This window comes from Drosophila tropicalis, unplaced genomic scaffold (genome assembly GCF_018151085.1).
Source record: "Drosophila tropicalis isolate 14030-0801.00 unplaced genomic scaffold, ASM1815108v1 contig_593, whole genome shotgun sequence".
Classification (NCBI taxonomy): domain Eukaryota; kingdom Metazoa; phylum Arthropoda; class Insecta; order Diptera; family Drosophilidae; genus Drosophila; species Drosophila tropicalis.
Genome location: NW_027173070.1, coordinates 8,190,931 through 8,209,630, shown reverse-complemented (window position 1 = coordinate 8,209,630; position 18,700 = coordinate 8,190,931). Strand labels below are relative to the sequence as shown.

Sequence of the window (18,700 nt, the reverse complement as noted above, 5' to 3'; positions counted from 1 at the left end):
TTTGTTTTGTTTTCTTTTGTGTGTGTGTGGAGAAGGAGAATGTAAAGCAAAAACGAAGATGGGAAAACCCGTCAGTCCAATCGAGTTTTAGTTATCAGGAGAAGGGAAATCCAATATAATCTTTTATTTTCCTCCTTTGTACTGTCATTTCTCCCTCTCTTTCCATCTTCTTCGTTTTTCGGGCATTTTTCAAAGACATTTGACATTTTTTTGCGGCAAGAGAAGGAAAATTGGCAGATTAGTAGCCAGATTGCAGACCCAACCAACGACGACCTTTGACCTTGACCAAAATGTTTGAAAGATAACAAAGAATTGCAATTTTTCTTTTAAAATTAGTTTTATTTGTTTCTTGCGTAGAAAAGATTATATATATAAATCTATATTTTATATTTTTATATACACTTAAATTTAAATATCAATAAATTATATTTTATTATCGATTCTGAATCGCTGTCTTTTCTTCTTGTGATTTTTTTGTATACATTTACTTTGTTTTTTTTTGTTTTTGTTTATTTTATATATACATGGTATATAGATCTAGATATATATATATAGATAATATGTCTTACTTTTATGTACAACTAAAAAAAACTTAAATTGAACTTTTCTTTAAATTTTTTTCATTCTTTCTTTTTTCAAATACAAAAAACTCTCAACAGTAATTAGGAGAAGGATTGGGTTGAAGCCCATCCAAAACCAAGGAGAAGAAGCAACAAAAAATCAAAGTAGAACGAAAAAAAAAAAAAAAGTCTTTAAATATTAATTAGACCTGTCCGTTTGTCTTTCCGCAGGACTCGGCCCCTTCCTTGTGCTCGACGGCGTTATTAACGGCCTGCTCACACCTTTGCCCGGATACGGACTTAACTTCCGCTTGACTGGGGACCAACAAATACAAGGGTTGAACTTCGTTGGTTGCTCACTTGCTTTTGGCGGCAGCGGCAGCCGGGGGTGTGGAGGAAGTGGTGGAATGAGGAGTAGGTGGACGATTGCCATTAGTGGTGGCCGCCGTCTGTTGTCTCGGACTGGCCGCATTGCCCCCCTTGGCGCCCAGGGCCAAGGCAGGAGTGGCTGCTGCCGTTAGCTTTCCGGTGGGCAACGGTGAAGTCTTGGGACTAGCTGCAGCCGTTCCCGGATTGCTCAAACTGGGCAGGGTGACGGTCGGCAGCATGGGCATCACTGGCGGTTTGTAGTCATCAACATTGCCACCATTACCGTTCGCCCCGGCGGCTGTCTTCAGCTTCTGAAGATAGTCATTGAACACCTCATTGCCGGCACGTTGCATCCGGGAGAGATGTTCCATGAAACAGGCCTGCTGATAGTTGTACATGGCAGGCAGTTGTCCAATTTGAGCAAAGTTGAACAAGAGATTCGATTGATTGGCTGCTGCCACTTGTGCGGCTTGGGCACGTATTAGATTCTCTTTGAGGAAGTTACTCAGATCCAGTTGGCCAGCAGCTGCAGCACTCGAGGCAATGCTCAAGGGTGCTAGACCAGGATGTGGCATCAGTTTGTTCTGACTCGGCGGCGTCGTTGTGGAATTCTTTGCCGACTTTTTTAGCGTAGGCGATGCTTTCTGACCTGGTGGACTCATCTTTTGGCCAGAGGCAGCACCAATTGTTGTGTTGGGTGACTTTTTGCTAGGTTGGACTTTGCTTTTATTCACATTGTTGTTGTTGTTGTTGTTGCTGCTATTATTGTTATTGACAGCGGCGGAGACATTGTGTGCCTGTTGCTGCTGCTGTTGATTGGCTTGGGGTGAATATTTGGGTGCCAGTTCGGGCAAAGCATTCTGACGTGGTAAAATGGGACGAAACTTTTTGGCTGCCGGATCACCATTGGATGTGGAGGAGGAAGAGGAGGATGAACCGCCTGCCGACTTTGGTGATTTATTCTCACTGGCTGTAGGCGAATGATTGGCACTACGTTTCTCTGGACTCGGAGTCTTCTTATCCCCCCCCTTGAGTGGGCGTAAGCACTGGCTTCATGGGAGTAGCCTTCACATTGGAACTGGAATTGTTGGTGGGTGAGGTTTTTGGTGGCGTTATCACTCTTGGTGGATTGGCTGCGGCGGCGACAGGTGGAAGTTGTGGCGGTGTCAAGCGTGACATTAAATGCTGCGGCGATGGTATAGTCTTGGATGGCGGAGCTGGCGGCAATTTCATGACCGATGGAGCCGGGGCCGACGAAGTCACTCCAGCTGATGCCGTGGAAATTGGCGGAGCCGGTGGCGAGAGACGCTTCTGTGTCTCTGTGGTCGTTGTATTGGGCGTTTGATCGGGCAATTTGACAATCTCTATGTAATTATTTACCGGACTCTTGTGCTTGGGATGGGCACCATTGCTGGCCGACGATGAATCTCCATTATCCCGCGATATGGTTATCGAAAGCGATGAGGGTATATTAATGTTGCACGAGTTGAGCAAAGATTTGACCTTGACCTGTTGCTTCTCGGGTGCATCTTCACTTGGGCTGGCACTGCGCTGATTAAAGGGAGCCGCCGCTGGTGGCGTATTACTCTTGGCCGGATTTGTATTCTGATCCGCTTTGGTTGGTGGTGAGGGGAAAAGTCCTGCTGATAAGCCGCCACCATTGCCTGCTGCTCCGGAGCCGCTGCCCAAAATATTTTGCAAATAATTGCTAGCCTGAGTCGAAGGTTTCGGTGTGTACTTATACGTGGGCATGGTGGGTATATTATAATTGGGCACATATTGTGGTGAACTTGGTGAGTAAATCGGGGAATTTGGTGTATACATGGGTGTCCGACAGCCGGGTGGTGCCTCTTTTCCTTTGGATTTGCTGGCATTGAACAAAGCCAAATTCAAATAGTTGTTCGACTTGGAATTCAATCCCGCAGCAGCAGTAGCAGCCGCGGAGGCGGTGGAGTTGGATGAAGTTGAGCCTTGATTATTGTTATGATTATTAGTTGGCTTAGCAAGTCCACCATTGGTCACATGACGTCCTGGGGCTGGGGGTGGACCCATTTTGGCATCCGTTTTAGGTCCATACACATGTGGCTTATTATTGGCATGAGAGTTGTTAATGGATTTGATTTCGGTGCCAGCATCTTTAAGCAAACGATTGACATCGTTGGGTATATTGGCAAAAGGATTGGGTCGCGCTGCCTTGGGCAATATGGGCTGATAACGTTTGGCTATCGGAGTACGATTGCCAGGGGCAGCCATTTGCATGCCCTGAAACAGGGGTGAAGGTGGCACCGGAAATGGTCCGGATGACTGTTGTAGCTGCTGTTGTTGTTGCTGCTGCTGCTGCTGGTGTTGTTGCTTGCGTGGTGCAATCATTGGAGGTTTCATTGGAGGCGGCATCAGTGGCTTATCTTCACTCTTTGCAGGCCCACCGGCAGCCGGACTTCCCGGCAAACGTATCTTGAAATCTTCACGTGGCAATGGTGGTGATAACTTTGGTTTTTTGGTTATAGCTTTCACCGGCTCTTTGCTCTTACGTTTGGAGGAGGCAATCGATTTGGGTGGCATTGAACTTGGTGGCTTCATTAGCAAACTATCATCTACATTGGTCTTCGAGAGTTTAGTTGGCGTTGCTGCTAACATCTTTTCGGGTGATTCCACCTTCACTTTGATTGGTGTTAGAGCAAATGATTTCAGGAATGCTGATTTGGGATCCTCTGACATGGCAGTAGGCGATGATGATGTTAATCCTCCGCTGGTTATGCGTGGACTCAAAGTGCTTACACCATTGGGACTTAAAATTCTCTCAGTTCTTATGGTCAGTGGGGGCACAGTCAATGGACTGGGACTCTTACGCTTACGCTCACCATTCGAAGAACTGCTGGAACTTGGCGAAGTCTTGGGACTGCCATCCTTGTCCTTCTTGCTCTTGGAACGTGATTCCTTTTCCGGTTTGAGAGGCTTAACTATTTCCTTGCGTTCAGGATCGGACATATTTATAATAGTCACACTGTTCTGTTTAGACAAATCAATTTTCAATTTAATATTCGGCTCATCTTTGGGCGAACTGGGTGGTTGTGGTGCAGCTGGTGGTGATGATGCGGCGGACGCTGCTGCTGTTGGAGCTGGTGGTGGTTGATGATGATGACTGCTCTTTGAAGACGTCTTTGAGGCGGATGAGGCAATGGATAGGGGTGAGTAGTGTGTACGATTGATGACCAGCTTAAGCGGTTCGGTGGGCGAGGCCAATTGTTTGGTGGCAATGCGAAATTCTTCCTGTTTCTCTTGCTTAATACGTGGGGCGTGTGATGGACTGACAGTTGGGGTGGTTACCACAGCGGCACTAGGCACAAGCTCTTTCTGTGTGGGTGGTGTTTGTGATGAAGGAGGATGAGGAGGAGAAACCGACGGCGCTTTAATTACTACGGCTGGTGGCGAAATCTCTCGTTTTTCCAGCTTTAATGGCAATATGCGACGTGGCGTCGCTGCTCCCGGCGCTGAAGTTGTTGATGTTGGTGGTTGTGGCAGCGGAGCTGGCAAAGCGGGTTGTTGTTGCGTCTCATATACCCGGAAATAGAAACGCATGGGTGCATCCCTTTTCCATGTATAGATATAGGCAATATCCATAAGGGTATAGTAATCCAATAGCACAATGGTCTTCACCTTATACATAATGTCTATACTGAAGCGTTGTGCATCAATTTCAAATTTATCGTACACAAATTTCTTCATATGACTTACACGGCACATGGCCGGACATTGCAAATATCTAGGACGTAATGTATCACCGAATTCCAATTCAGATTCAGCATTCAATTCGCTATAAAGAAAAAGAGGGAAAACAAAGGGAATAGTCGGATTAGTTACGGACAACTCATAGTCTTTGTCTCTCTCTCTTTCAAGAAGATATAATCAGTCATCCGTTTTCAACTTACCCTAATTCCGCGTATTCCAAGGATAGTGACATATCATCCGAGGGACTGAATATCAAATGCTCAGTATCATCGCCCCGCTGTTCGGGCGTGGCTAAGGCTGCCTCCTCAGGACGATCTTTGTAGAAGGCTCTTTTGCGCATCAGTTCGCGTTCATAAAGACCCGGCACTAGTTTATATACAATTGCCTGAAGCGTGGTGTCCGATCTGCAAGTAGGTAGGATTAAAAGAAAGGACATAATCAGTGAAATGGAAAAAACAACAAAATAAACACAAAAGCGTAGACACAGAGAGAAAACTGAGAAGCGGGAAAAGTCACAGAGACAGCAGACTTTTACTTGGCGCGGAAATGAACGCAGGGCAATCATCATCTTCATCATCATCATCATCCTTCTTGTCCTATGTACAAAGAAGTCTTTCACAACAAACGGATACACACGAAAAATTAAGGGACGAAGCAAGCAGAGTGTGTACAAATTAGACGGCAGATGCAATTTTTCTATTGCTTCAATGGCACGCAACACAAAAAAGGAGGGGAGAGGGAGAGAAAAAGTACAAGAATAAGCAAAAAGGAAGGGCATATAACGCTTCAACAGGCGTCGTCCAAGGAAACTATTGCGTGGCATGCGCTACTGGGTATGACGACGACGACGACGATGGATGGTGTTGGGTGATGTGGTCGGCTGCTTATGCCAGTGCCACTCCGCCTATAGTGGTGGTGGTGGCGCACAGAAGGAACTCGGCATTAAGTCGGCGCTCACTAAAATCATACCCAAAGAAAGACCCAAAGACCGTCAAGGTTGTAAAAAGAGAGAACAAAAACCATTGAATAGAGGAGTGCAATAGAGAGGAGAGTCGTCGTGCGAGTCGTGAAGGGAGAGAGGACTATATCATTTACATTGGCGCAAGGCATAGGAATTTATAGAAAAACAAAAAACTCGACCTAGGTAGAATACCTTTATGTCTTTTGTTTTGTCTACCCAATTTCATGCATACATATGTGTGACGGGGTGGGGGGTTCAGGGTTATCACACACACATATACACACGCACGCACAGTTGATTCTGTGATAAGCCGCGCACAAATACTAAAAATAATCCTGATCTGTGTTAATGATTAAATTGCGTATAAATAATATAGGGGAGAAAAAAGGGAAAGTTTATGGTATACATATAAAGGGGGAAAAAAGGAAAAGTTTATCGTGAAATTCCAATCAATCGGTTAACATGGTTAACACCGTAGAATATACTTATCATGTTGGGGTTAAGAGAATGTTGTTATGACATTCTTGATATATTATCTTAGCATGAAACAGCACAAAAGATTTTACAGGATCTTTCTGCTGTCTAATCCACACTAATTAGATTAGAATATCTTTCTGCAGCTCCAACGTAACCCAACTTTACTTTCTTCAGAAGATCTTTCTGTTGATTTCTTTAAAAGAACTTTCTAGAGTCTCAATCTACGAAACTTCATTAAACAAAACTTTCTTAATATAAAAGAAAGATTAGAAGATATGTTTGATGTCTCAACCTAACCCAACTTTGTCGCAACTTAACCTAGATTTGCCTTAAACTAGACCTAACCTAACTTAATTTTCTTGAGAAGATCTTTCGGGAGTGCAACCTAACCTAGTTTTCTTTAAAATATTAGCGTTAACTAGAGGATATTTTTGGTGTGATGACATTAAACAATTAACTAGGCATTCTTCATTTTGTTTAAATTGAAACTAACTTTGTTCAGAGTTACCTGTGATTACGGGATAGTCTGGTTTCTCAACCTAGCCCAACTTTCTTTAACTTCAAGAGCATTTTCGGGAGTTTTAACCTTTTTATTGAACTTTGATTGAAAGTTCTTTTCGCTGTTTTAAATTAACATATCATTTCTGAGATTACCCAATGATTACATTTCAACCTAACCCAACTTTCTGCAAATTAAAACATGATTAGAGGATTTTCTCATATCTCAACCCAACATAACTCTCGTCAGATCATAATTTAAAAATAATTTTCAAAATTTCGTCCGACTTTTATGGTCTCTCACACGGTAAGTAAGTTGCCAAACTTCAAACAAATGACTTCAACTACCGCGAGCAGAAGTTCGTTTGCAAAGACACTTTACCAACTTGTAACATGGTTTAGCTTTTTCCTACAATTCTTTGGTTGCTATTTCTTTAGAGAACTTTTGCTTCTCTTTGTCTCATCGTTTTTATCGTTCTTCTTAGGACGTTGTTGTTGTTGTCAAGTTTGTTTCATCTGCGGAAATCGACGACCGTAGCACGTACCAAAAGGCACAAGCATGTGTCTATCTCTCTCTCTCTCGCGCTCAACCACCCGCGTGCCTAGTGTTCCTTCTTGTTTCTGGTCCCTATTCTATCCTATCCTTGGTCGTAGCACTTTTCAGCTGTCCATTGGACTTCGTCCTCATCATCGTCGTCGTTGTCGTAGTCATCGTCGTCTTCGTTGTCATTTGCCGTCGGCAAGAATGAGAGCCTCAGCTACTGCTCTGCTGGAAGACCCGCCCGTTAATTATCTTGCCGTTTTTCGATTTGTTTTCTTGGAAATGCGTGCAACTTCGTTTTTGCCTGCCTCCATTCCCTGTGTCTTCTGTTTTGCTGTCTTTGTTTCCTGCAGTTTATCAGTTGATTTGGTGTCTTTTGTGTTCTTCTTGGAGGGCCAAAGCCCAGCACCACTTGGGTTGGGCCATAAAAACATGGCCGAAATAAATGTAAGTATATATGTTTGTATAATTTCTGTTTTATTTCAAGTTTTTTTTTTCTACCTTATATTTACCTTTTTTGGCAAAACAAAATAAAACAGAAAAAAAAAAAAGGCTTTTCTTTTGTTTTCCTTCCGTCCCGTTTCATTTTTCTTCTTTTTTTGTTGTTGTTGTTTTTGTGGGTTAAACAATAAACTTTTGCAATAAATTTAATTGGAGACTTGAGACTGGTTTTCTTTTTTGGGGCTGGGGGGGCGGATGAGCGAGCTACTAAAAATTCATGGCAAAGGCAAAAACTTCAGTTCAGTTCAGTTTGTAGCCAGCTCTGCCAGCGGCTCTACCACGTACAAAAGACACTTGTTTGTAGTTTACTGCCATCAAAGCCGGATTCAGACTCAGATTCAGACCCAGACCTAGAGCCAAAAAACCACTTCACACCATTTGGCCAGAGCAAAAGGTTCATCCATTCATTTATATACACCATACACCTGACTACACTACCCTATCTTCTGCCCCCCTCCTCAAACACTCTCGCGACCTCAGTTAGTTCTCATGCCACCCCGACGTCCCTCCCTCTCATCCCTTAGAATTTGTATTCATTATCTTTTTGATTGTATGAGTTTCTCTCTCTCTCTGTGTGTGTTCAAGATTACAACCTACAACGACGACGATGACGATGACTAGAACAGAGCATCATCAACGGCATTTCCATCCGATTTGTCTATCGAAGCAACAAAAGTGGAATGGGGCGGACTATGGGTGTGGGTGTTATGCGGGGGAACCGTTGCCAGTTGCTTTTCTATACAGAATTCCTATTAAAGTTGTATAGCTTAAATGGAAACGTGTTTTTCATTACGCAGCACCCTGAAAACGTGACAGTGAGACAGAGAAGCACACTCACACACACACACATACATCTAGCAGAAATTCTCCAAAAATAAAGTTAACCACACACCAAGACGAAGTTTTGTTTCGGTGATAGCAGAAAGTTCCCAAGCTCTAACCAAGGTCTAGGTAAAGGTGTGTAAAACGGTATATAGATTTGAACCATCTTCTTTTTTGGAGGCGTGCAAAAGTTTTCCCTTTTGACCACAATCCAAGCACACACAGACAGACAGACACTCTCTCATGGAAAAGTTCTTTTGCGGTTCTTTGCAACTGCAAAAGTTGATTCTCTTGAGAATCAAACAATAACCAATTTATCAAAGATTTTACTACATACATATATTGGCTAAAGTTTGACATCAAGAATCACTTGATTTCCTATGTACCCACATTAAACTCTAATGAAAAGTCAAAAGTCAAAAATGGGCTAATCAGAAATGCTAAATGAGGTCTTTCTTGACGATATGAGATTCCTTTCCCTTCCATTCTTGTCTAGAGAAGCTTTAAAAATATTACCCACCAAAAGAAAATGTAAATAGTCCTTCAAAATTATTGCCTAGAATCCGATTAAGTATAAACGTTTTCGCTTAAGACGGACATCAAAAATTTGCTGCCTTTAAGAACATTTATAGGGTAAGAATAAAAATGTTATTAAACCTTTTTGAACCCTTATCTTTTAAGGATTTTGCATAAGAGACCAATGTCCTGCAGAAAAATAAATTATTTGCATAAAATCTTTATCTTTGGGCTCCCCCCAATAAAGGGCCACAAGACAAATATCTGAATATATCCTTGGAAAGGCAAACTCCTAATCGCACATGTCAATGGCAGGCAAGAAAATTGTTTGTGTGTGTGTGTGTATGTCCCTCTATTGCTTCTGTTTTCTATCTTCTTTCCAACTGTTTGTCTTTATCATCAGAATATCTCCATTCATATCTGCCATCTGAAGGACATACACTTCTGATTCGACTTGGTAATGGTGTACTTACTTGATATTCGGTTTGGCATTGTTGATAACCATCTCACAGCGTGGACAATAGCGTTCCTTACGCAGGTGATTAATGAGGCAACTGTGACAGACTGAAAGGTAAAAGAGAAAAAAAAAAACAGAGGTAAATTTCGTTGTATATAAGAGTAGAGTACTTTAAAAGTTCGTCTGCCATATACATATATGTGCATGGGTATATATGGAATTGATAGGCGAATTATAACAAAATAAATTGCACACTGATTTTTTCTCTTTTTTTTTTACTCCAATTGAAATGATTCAAATTTATGTAAAACCTGCCACTCCAACGGGCATTCCCAAGAGCACACAGACATACAGCCAGCCAGCCAGTCAACCCTCGACCCAACCCACCCACTCACGTAATACACCCACAGAACAAAAAAAAAAAAAAAAAAAAGGAGGTGGAAAACCTTCATCGAAGTCAAAAAAGGAAAAAAGAAAAAATCCAGCAGCCCCATAAAAAAAAAATTGTTTTGACTTTAATGTCAATGCCAGTATCTGTCTGTGTCCTGCACGCTACAACTGTCACCCATCCAGCAGCAGGAGAAGCAACAGCAACCAAGTGACGCAGCACAGCTGAAGCTGCTGGGGGAGGCGGGGGGAGAAAAGGTGGCAACGAACCAGAGCACAGACTTTCAGAGCCTGTTACGCTTGTCCGTCAGTTTGGTTTCTTTCTGTATTTTATTTTTTTGGGTGGAAAAGGAAGAAAGGCCAAACGAAAGCTTCGTTTAACTATGACGCAGTTCAAATACTCTTTTTAAATCATTTGGAACAGATATGACAATATATAATCTTTTGAGTTTGAATTTCTTTTGAAAGTGCTTGAAAAACTTATCGATCGAAACTAATTAACTAAAAGTTAGATTACAATTATAAAGAGAAATAAAAAGTGCCTTTGTTATCTGGCCAAGTGTTAATTAACTACGCAATTCAAATTGTCTCTCTGATAATCAATTGAAAATGCTATTGCAAGTTACTGAAAACTCGCAATTCTCACTTTAAAAGAACTACAACCATTGAAAACTTAAAAGTTTGTCTTTATTATTAGATCTTTAACTATAAAAATAATATTTTTAAGTAGACAATTACTTTTTTATAAAAAAAACAGGCCCAATGTCAACTCTGGTAATGCATTACTTTAGCAACTCTATTAAATTATTGTGTGTTATAGTGAGGAATTTACTTAGAAGTGTTGGCTTTGATTAGTGAAAAGTTAAGTTTTTAAACTTTTCCAAAACATCTTAAAGCCTTTCTTAAAACTTTTATAAACTTCTTAAAACCTTTCTCAAAACTTCTTGAAACCTTTCTTATAGTATTTTCTATAAATATGATATTAAAGAATACCACATATCAACTTATTCGGTCAATGAGAACTTGAAAAACTGTTATCGAAAAGTAGATCTATATCGCCTTTATTGTACTGACTCTAAAAAGTCTAATTTGGAAATCATAAAGATATTGTTGATAATGTAAACCATAGAAAAAAAGAAACAACATTGGGATTTATTTAATTTTTGTGGCCTCAAATGATTTTGTTAAACTTATTAGAGACTTTTTAAGCAATTTGATATAGAAAGTCAATGTTATAAAATAGTGCATACATCATAAGTGTAAAACATAAAGAAAAATTTTGTAATAAGTCCAATTGTACATCTTTAACAAAGAGCATCCAGAAAATGAAGCAATTTGGCTGTCTCACAACTCCCAAATTTTTTGAGACATTGTCTTATAACTCTTCCCTTGGCAAAATATTACTTCTTAAGACTTATATTCAATGTTAGTTACTTTTCACATCCCTACAATGTTTTTCAGCCTCTGGCTTAGTCATCAAAACCCCTTTAAGAAGTGTATAAAACCAAAGCCGAGTGGCTATAGTAGTATATGTTGTTTGGGGTGCAAAGGCGAAATAAAAAAAAAAAAAAAAAATAAAAGCAGCAGCAAATTTGTTGTCCGCCGCCAAATGGCCTCGAGTGCGCTCAGCAGCTACAAAATTACAGCACACTGTGTCCGAAACTCTGGGTTATAGAGCAGCATCAGCAGCAGCACACTGAGCTTGAAGCTTGGAAGCAGAGGGCAATGGACAACGGGCAGCTGTTGCTGCCAACTACTAAATGACAGCAACGACAGCAACCTAGAGCCCCGTACAGTCCGTGCGGAATGTATGTATGTACATTTCGGTTTCAGGTTCAGTTTGACAGTTAGATGGCACTCCCGGGTGCTCTTTTCTCTGATGTCTGGACCAACAGATTTAAATTAACCAAATCCAAAAGTATATCTATTGCCCATTATCAACACGTTGGTTTCCCATTTTGGCCAATTCCATTTTCATTTCAAATTCGAAGGGAGCAGCACAAATGGGCGTCGCGTACATTATTAATGGACAAATTGCAATGACTTTTGATGGCTACCACCAAAAAGACCACCCTCTTTGCCCTCAATACTCTGTGATAAAGGTTGGACAGTCTGTAATTTTGATTGACTTTCACAGGAAATTGTATATAGATGATTGAAAATATTGTAATGTTTGAAAACTCGTCTTATTAGACCCCAAAAGTATGCTATGTGATTTAACGAAAAACTAGAATGACTGAAAAGATCATTATGAGATCATCATTGGAGGCTAAGTACTTGCACCCTTGGCCACCCTTTTCCATCTCGGTGGCTGGCTGGCTTTCTCACATATTAAGAAAGAAAATGCACATTAATGTGCCCACAAACTTATCGTCAGGCAACATCTGCGTGTCGTCTGTGAATCTGACTCACCCTGCCCGCCGCCTTGCTAGAGTTCTCTCCCTCTCTCTCTCCATCTCTCTCTCTTTTCGTCGTCGCCCTGATTCAGCCAAAGGCGCAGTGCACATAACTCATCGACCCGACGCAATTTTCGCAGAGAGCAAAAGCAGGCTAGACAGGCCTAGCTGGATAGACAACAGGCGGCAACGGCAGCGGCGGTGGCGGCGAGAGATAAACATAACAGGCCGTGGCAGTGGCAGAGTGGCAGTAGAGAGTGTGTTGTGGCAAGAAGCAATACCAGAAAGTTGCCAAGTTGGCATTCTAATTAGGGCAAGCAGCAGTAATAGATGGGAACTAAATACATCTACTGCAAAGAGAGCGAGCAAGATATGGCAACCAACTAGCCATTCAGCCACCAACAAATTACAACTGATCTAGTGCAAAGAGTCTTGATGTTATCGGTATGGACTCCTTATCCTCACGATTTTTCAAAAAGAAGCGATGGCATCAAATGAAATAGTGTATCAACTGTAACTATGATCTGATTTAGATGCTTAGCAACCAAATTTTCCCGAAAAGAAGCCAATTATGTTTTCTGCAGAAGAGACAGAAGAGACCTTTTTGGGCTTTTCATTTCAATTCGAAATTGAAATTGTTCGAATTGCCGTCTATCTAAAGTCGAAATTTACCTAAAAAACCTTTCTTTAGTATCCTCAATAACTGTTTGTAAGAGTTTTCTCACTTATTCCTAAATATCTGCATTCCAAGCAGTTGTTTTTCGAATTGTTCATGTTAATACATATATGTACTTTTATTCAGTTTTGATGAAAGTTTCGTTCAATAAGGAGACTGAAAATCATTTCTTTGGAATATTTTATATAGCTATTGCAATCTTTTCGATATGTCAAATGTGTTTTTAATGCCTACAAAAAGATAAAAACAAAATATACTTACATGAGTGGAGGCATTCCACAATTGTTGTGGCATTGATCAGATAGCCCTGACACAAGTGACAGATTATGTGAGGATTAACCGCTGTTAATAGTACAGGGTGCGGTGTGCCTGTGGTTGTTGTTGTTGCTGGTGTTGTTGTTGTTGCTGCTGCTGCTGTAGAGGAAGTCTCTTCTGATTCTGCTTCTGTCTCTGGTTCTGTATGATTGACAGAAGATGCCTCCTCATCAGCTGAGGCGCCACCATCAGAGATGGCTGATGATGATGATGACGATGAAGACGAGGATGATGATGATGATGAAGAGGAAGATGTTGTTGTTGTTGTTTCATCAGCAGCAACATTAGCATTAGCAATTGTTGTTGCTGATGGTGTTGCCGGAGGTGTTGATTCCTTTTTTATGAGATTCACTCTGGCGTTTACAACAGATTTTGCTGTTGTTGTTGTTGTTGTTGTATTTTCACTTTTTATTGCAATTTCATCAACACTTGGCGTCTTCATCGTGGCTGTTGTTGTTGTTTGTGTTGTTATTTTATCTGCTTTGCGAGACAAAGAGAGCTTTTTGCTATTACTATTTGCATTGCTGCTGACAATGCTTTTGGCCGCCTTTGAGTTGGCATTTGTAGTTGCTGTTGCTGTTGTTGTTGCTGCTGTTGCTGTTGCCGTTGCTTTCGCCAACGTTGACAACTGCGTCACTGCTGGCTTTTGTTGTGTATGCGCCATTGTTGCTGTTGTTGTTGCTGTTGCTGTGGATGTTGCTGCTGCTGCTGCTTTTGAGTCTGGCGTCATCATAATAAAATAATACTCGTTGCTAAAACTTCGGCTTTGTTTTCTGCATCAAAAAAAAAAAAATGAAATGGAAAAACAGAACAAACATTTTAAAATTAAATTCACGAGAGAAAATTGTATATAAAAATTTAGTTTTTCATAAAATTTGCAATCGTCTGTTGAAAAACCTTTTGTTGTTGTTAACTCTACATATTTTCACAGCTGGAAAAACAAATTGTTCTGAAAAAACAACATTCCATCAACTGGATGGCATTGTAATACCTTCTCTAATTGCCTCTAATCTATTCACAGTGTTGACTAATGCTTCAAATTACAGCAAATACTAAAGTTTACTTTAACATACTTTCAAGGGTTCTGTTTGAGATCAAGTTACTTTAATGTAAATAGAGAAAAAAAGGAGCCTAAGCGTTTCTTTTGTGACTAATGCAATAAAATTACAAATTTTTTGTCTATTTTTGAGTTTTTGTGGACAAATATTTGTTAAAAATGTAAAATATAAGGGTGAAGACCTAAAGTCACTGTCTCAAAACACCCAAAACTTTGCAATTTCATCTTTTACTTGAGCAAATGGCTTAAAAACTGTTCTTTTTCCACTTGTATTTGCCATTCTTTTAAAATTTAAACCATTTCAAAGTAAACTTGTTATCTTTTTAACCATTCTAACTTTAAAGTATTCATATTTTCATACAACAACGACTAGAGCATTAGGAATCATCTTTAAGGATGTCTTTATGTGTTTTAGATGCTAAACGTTTGGGTAAAACCATTGTAAAGGGGGGTTCCATAATAGGAATGCTGATAAAAACGTGCTCGGAATCCTTATTCAGGAAGTCATTCTCCTTCCTTGCCCAAGGGCTTAATAAATATCATTGAAATTTCAACAAACATCAACAAATTTACATCTTTTTGGTCCTTCAATGAAGTTATGACAATTGCCTCTAATGGTATTTTCAAAGAGTCAACTTTTAACACTATCAATGGTTAGCTATACTCAACCCTGATTCGAAAAAAAGGAGTTTCCATTGGAAGAACAATGTGCATTTATGTCTGTACATATTTTGTAATCTATTATATGCACAATCAGTCGATAGATGCGGGACACAACACATGATGGTTGATGTGATGAGGGGGAAGTGGAGTGGGGTTGGTGTCAATAATGGGATATTTGCAGTGCATAGTTGCCTAGGGAATGCGCTTTCTCTCTCTCTCTCTCCCTCTCCCTGTGTCTATCTCTTACAAATATTGAAATACACAGCACTCCGGGGAGCATTGAGCGAAGCTTAAAAGGGGTATACCTGCGCCTGAATAAGTGGCGAGGGGGTGAGGGGTTACGTATATGGTGTATAGGGGTAAAAGAACGCTAGATAAATTACAAATGGAATATATATACATATATATTTTACAAACAATTTCAAGTTGTTTTTGCATCAACGCGTTGAAAAAAAGTTTTCACCCAAAAACTTTTCAGCCAACATACAGAAACACAACGAGAATTCCATTAGAGAAATATGAATGAATATGACAAGTATAAAGAGAGAGAGAAAGAGAGACAGAGTGCGAGAGAGAGAAAGAACGTGAATAAAGGACCTTCCCTGCCTGGTCTTTAAATTCATTTTACATAAAATTTAAGTGCTGGCAAAAAGCGAACAAAGTTTCCCCTCAACCCTTTCCCATCAAAAACAGAGTCACAGTGAGTCGGAGTCGAGTCGTGGCGGGCAGGGGGAACAAGGACAGCGAAGAGAAACGAATGAGTCCTCGCGCGCGCAAAATAAAAAGTAAAAAAAAAAAAAAATACTGTGTGAGTGCCAACATGAAAAGGATAATAAAAACGCAGCGGAATTTGGATCTCCCTCTCTTTTTTTTTTGTTTTTGGTTCTTGTGTGTGAGAGTGTGTAAGTGCATGGGGGGATGGGGAAGAAGGTAAAAAAAAAGGTACGGTTAGGTTGGAGAGAGCAAAATTCGGGGAATGCACAGAAGACCGAAGCAGAGACTGTGAGACCCGAGGCTGAGCCAGCAGCAACGGTTTTATCTCCTGTTTCACACACACACGCACACACACATAGATTTTACTGAATGAAAGCCGATGTGTGTGTGTGTGAGTGTGTGTCAGAGCGAAGCAGGCAACAAAATAAAAAGAAAAAAATCTTTGTGGCTTGGGGAGGGCTTTGTGCCCAATCGAAATTTGAAGCGCGTGGCAAAGGCACAATAAGTAAGGGAAAACTGAGTGTAGGAGGGGGCCATGGAGAGGGGGGAGAGAGAGTTTATGTGAGTTTTTTGTTGTTTTTCTTCGTGGGTAGTTTTGGAGCAACAGCTGTGAATGACAGCATCTCAGAGCCGGCATTAAGTATGTTCCTTCTTACCTTTTGTTGTCTTAGTTGTAGTCTTCGTCTTTGTTGTTGTTGTTTTTGTTTTTGGAAATGTATTCTATATGCTAATCCAGCCAATTATTCGGCTTTGCTATGCTGCTTATGTGACGATGATAATCCAAATTGCTGGCCAAATAACAGCCAACAAGTAATCCAAGTTTAATGATCATTATCATATAATATATCTCGAGAGCACTACAACACACTTTCACAATTCTCCAAACAACTCTCTTTTGCAGCTTTAATATGAAGAAAAGAAATACAATTTTCAACACAATTTTCTTCAAGCTAGCTTCTTTTTTTTTCTACTTCTTTTCTTTCTTTTACTTTTTCTCTTTGATTAATTTTTTTTTTTTGCTTTCTTCAGCTGTTTGCTCTACGTTTCATTTCTTCTTCTTCACGTTACCACACTCCACTTTATTTCCCAACTCTCTTGCACATATACACGTATTATATACAGACACACACACACACACATAAACTCAACTGCTGCGCTCTCGCCCGTTGCGGCTGGCACTTTTTGGTTATTTTCTTTTGCTTCAACCTTTATTGTGTATTATGCTTTACACTTTATATTCTGCTGCTGCTGCTGCGCTTGTACATAAGGCAAGCTGCTGTTACTGCTGCTGTTGTTGTTGTTGTTGCTGCTGATGCCTCTGCTTGCTGCCGCTGCTTATGTACGTTTCGTTGCTGCGGCATTTGTCACACGAGACCGAGACACAAAGGAAATTTCTAGTTTGCTTTTTTAAAAAACACTCCGTTTAATTTGTATGAGATTTTGTGAATAATAAGTAATTTTTATAAAAATTTATACTTTTATGGTTTCATTTATTAATTAACTTTTGTTTGTAATTGTATGCTAGTTGTGTTTACTCAGTGAGTGAATTAACCGTAATCCGTTGTAACGTGCGCTCACACAACCTCTCTATTCGACGTTTCGTTTTGAACTGCTGCTGCTGCTAACGCGCTGCCAGCGTTTGAAAGTAACAGAATGACTCTCTGTTAACTACAACTGAAACGAAGCGTCGCTGCCAACGCGTTTATGTTATATACAAAAGCAAACACAAACACACACACACACACATCGACACTTTATCGCAGGCAACCAACTGCCTGCCCCTGCCGATACTTTTCGTTTTCCTTTTTCACTCGTCGGCCAACGTGCTATCTCGCTCGCTCTGGCCTCTCACTGGACGCACACAATTGGTGCGCTCTCTTTCGCTTGGCGTTGGTCTCTCGCGTTCGTTCGCGTGGGGCGTTTTTTTTCTTTGCTGTTTTTGGTGTGTGTCTTCTGTCGGTTTCTCGTTAAACTTGTCGTATCTTTTGCCTATCAACAACAAAACGTCCGCAAAACCAACCGTTCCCGTTCAATGTTTATTTCATACTAAAAGATACATATACTTTTGAATCTCTCTCTCTCTCTTCTCTCTCTCTGTCTCGGCGTTGGCGTCGTCGTCGTTAGCATGGTTGTTGTTTTTGAGTTTTGCCGTTGCCTTTTGGGTCTTTTGCTTTGCGTGATGTTTCTTTGCTCGTTATTTTGTGTTGTTGCTTGAGTTGCTAGAGTGTGGGTTCGTTTTCATATATAGAAAGAAGAAAGGGCTGATATGGTATTCTTTATATATTTCTACAGCATATTATATACTCCTCTTGGTTTTATGTATTTATTCTACATAATTGAGTTGGCTGCGTCGCTGCGTGTTTGCCTTTTGTGTACTTTGCTACTTTACTCGTTCCATAACTAGCGAGTTCTCTATATACACAAAATCCCATATATAAACTGAGCTTATTTTACATACCTGAATAATTCTACCACAATTGGCTATGACCGCTTACATTGCGCTTCAAAGAAGTAAAATTCGCAGTTTCCGTACACAGAAATTGCATATAAGCACGTAGGCGTGCTATAAACAAATACCAACACACACACACACACACACATGCACAGTCGGTAATCAGTAATAGCAATTGTTTATTTTCCTTCCATAAATAAACATTATCATCAGAGCTCCACACAACACAGCTCTCTCCAATCAGCTTGACTTGTGCCGTTATTCTTGAGACGATTACACACACACACACACACACACACGAACAACCATATAAACATTCACTTGATTACGTAAGGACCGGGATCTCGGTCGATCTAACTTTGTTTATTTGCCAGTCTCGTTTTTCAAAGTTGGGTTATGGACGAAGCAAATGAAAGAATGTCACAAATACAACAAAGAACAGTTACGTCTGATTATGCGAAAGTGTAGAATGGCATATCAAGTTAACAGAAAATATATAAAGAAAACCAATGAACTAATTATTAAGTGAAATTCTCCAAAAATAGATGCATCTAAGGATCGGCAGGAATTATTACATTAACAAATTTGTAACTTGACTGATGAAACAAA

The 18,700-nt window shown here is 40.4% G+C and overlaps 1 protein-coding gene across 1 annotated transcript; it reads right to left on the bottom strand.

Annotated features, from left to right (window-relative positions):
* Positions 1–481: 481 nt before the first annotated feature.
* Psc (Posterior sex combs) lies at positions 482–17,252 on the bottom strand. The gene is given in 6 exon segments (XM_068289085.1): positions 482–1,957; positions 1,959–4,743; positions 4,859–5,062; positions 9,448–9,538; positions 13,152–13,978; positions 16,296–17,252. Coding segments are annotated over 5 exon segments (4,908 nt in total). The 5' UTR covers positions 13,939–13,978; positions 16,296–17,252; the 3' UTR covers positions 482–916.
* Positions 17,253–18,700: the final 1,448 nt, after the last annotated feature.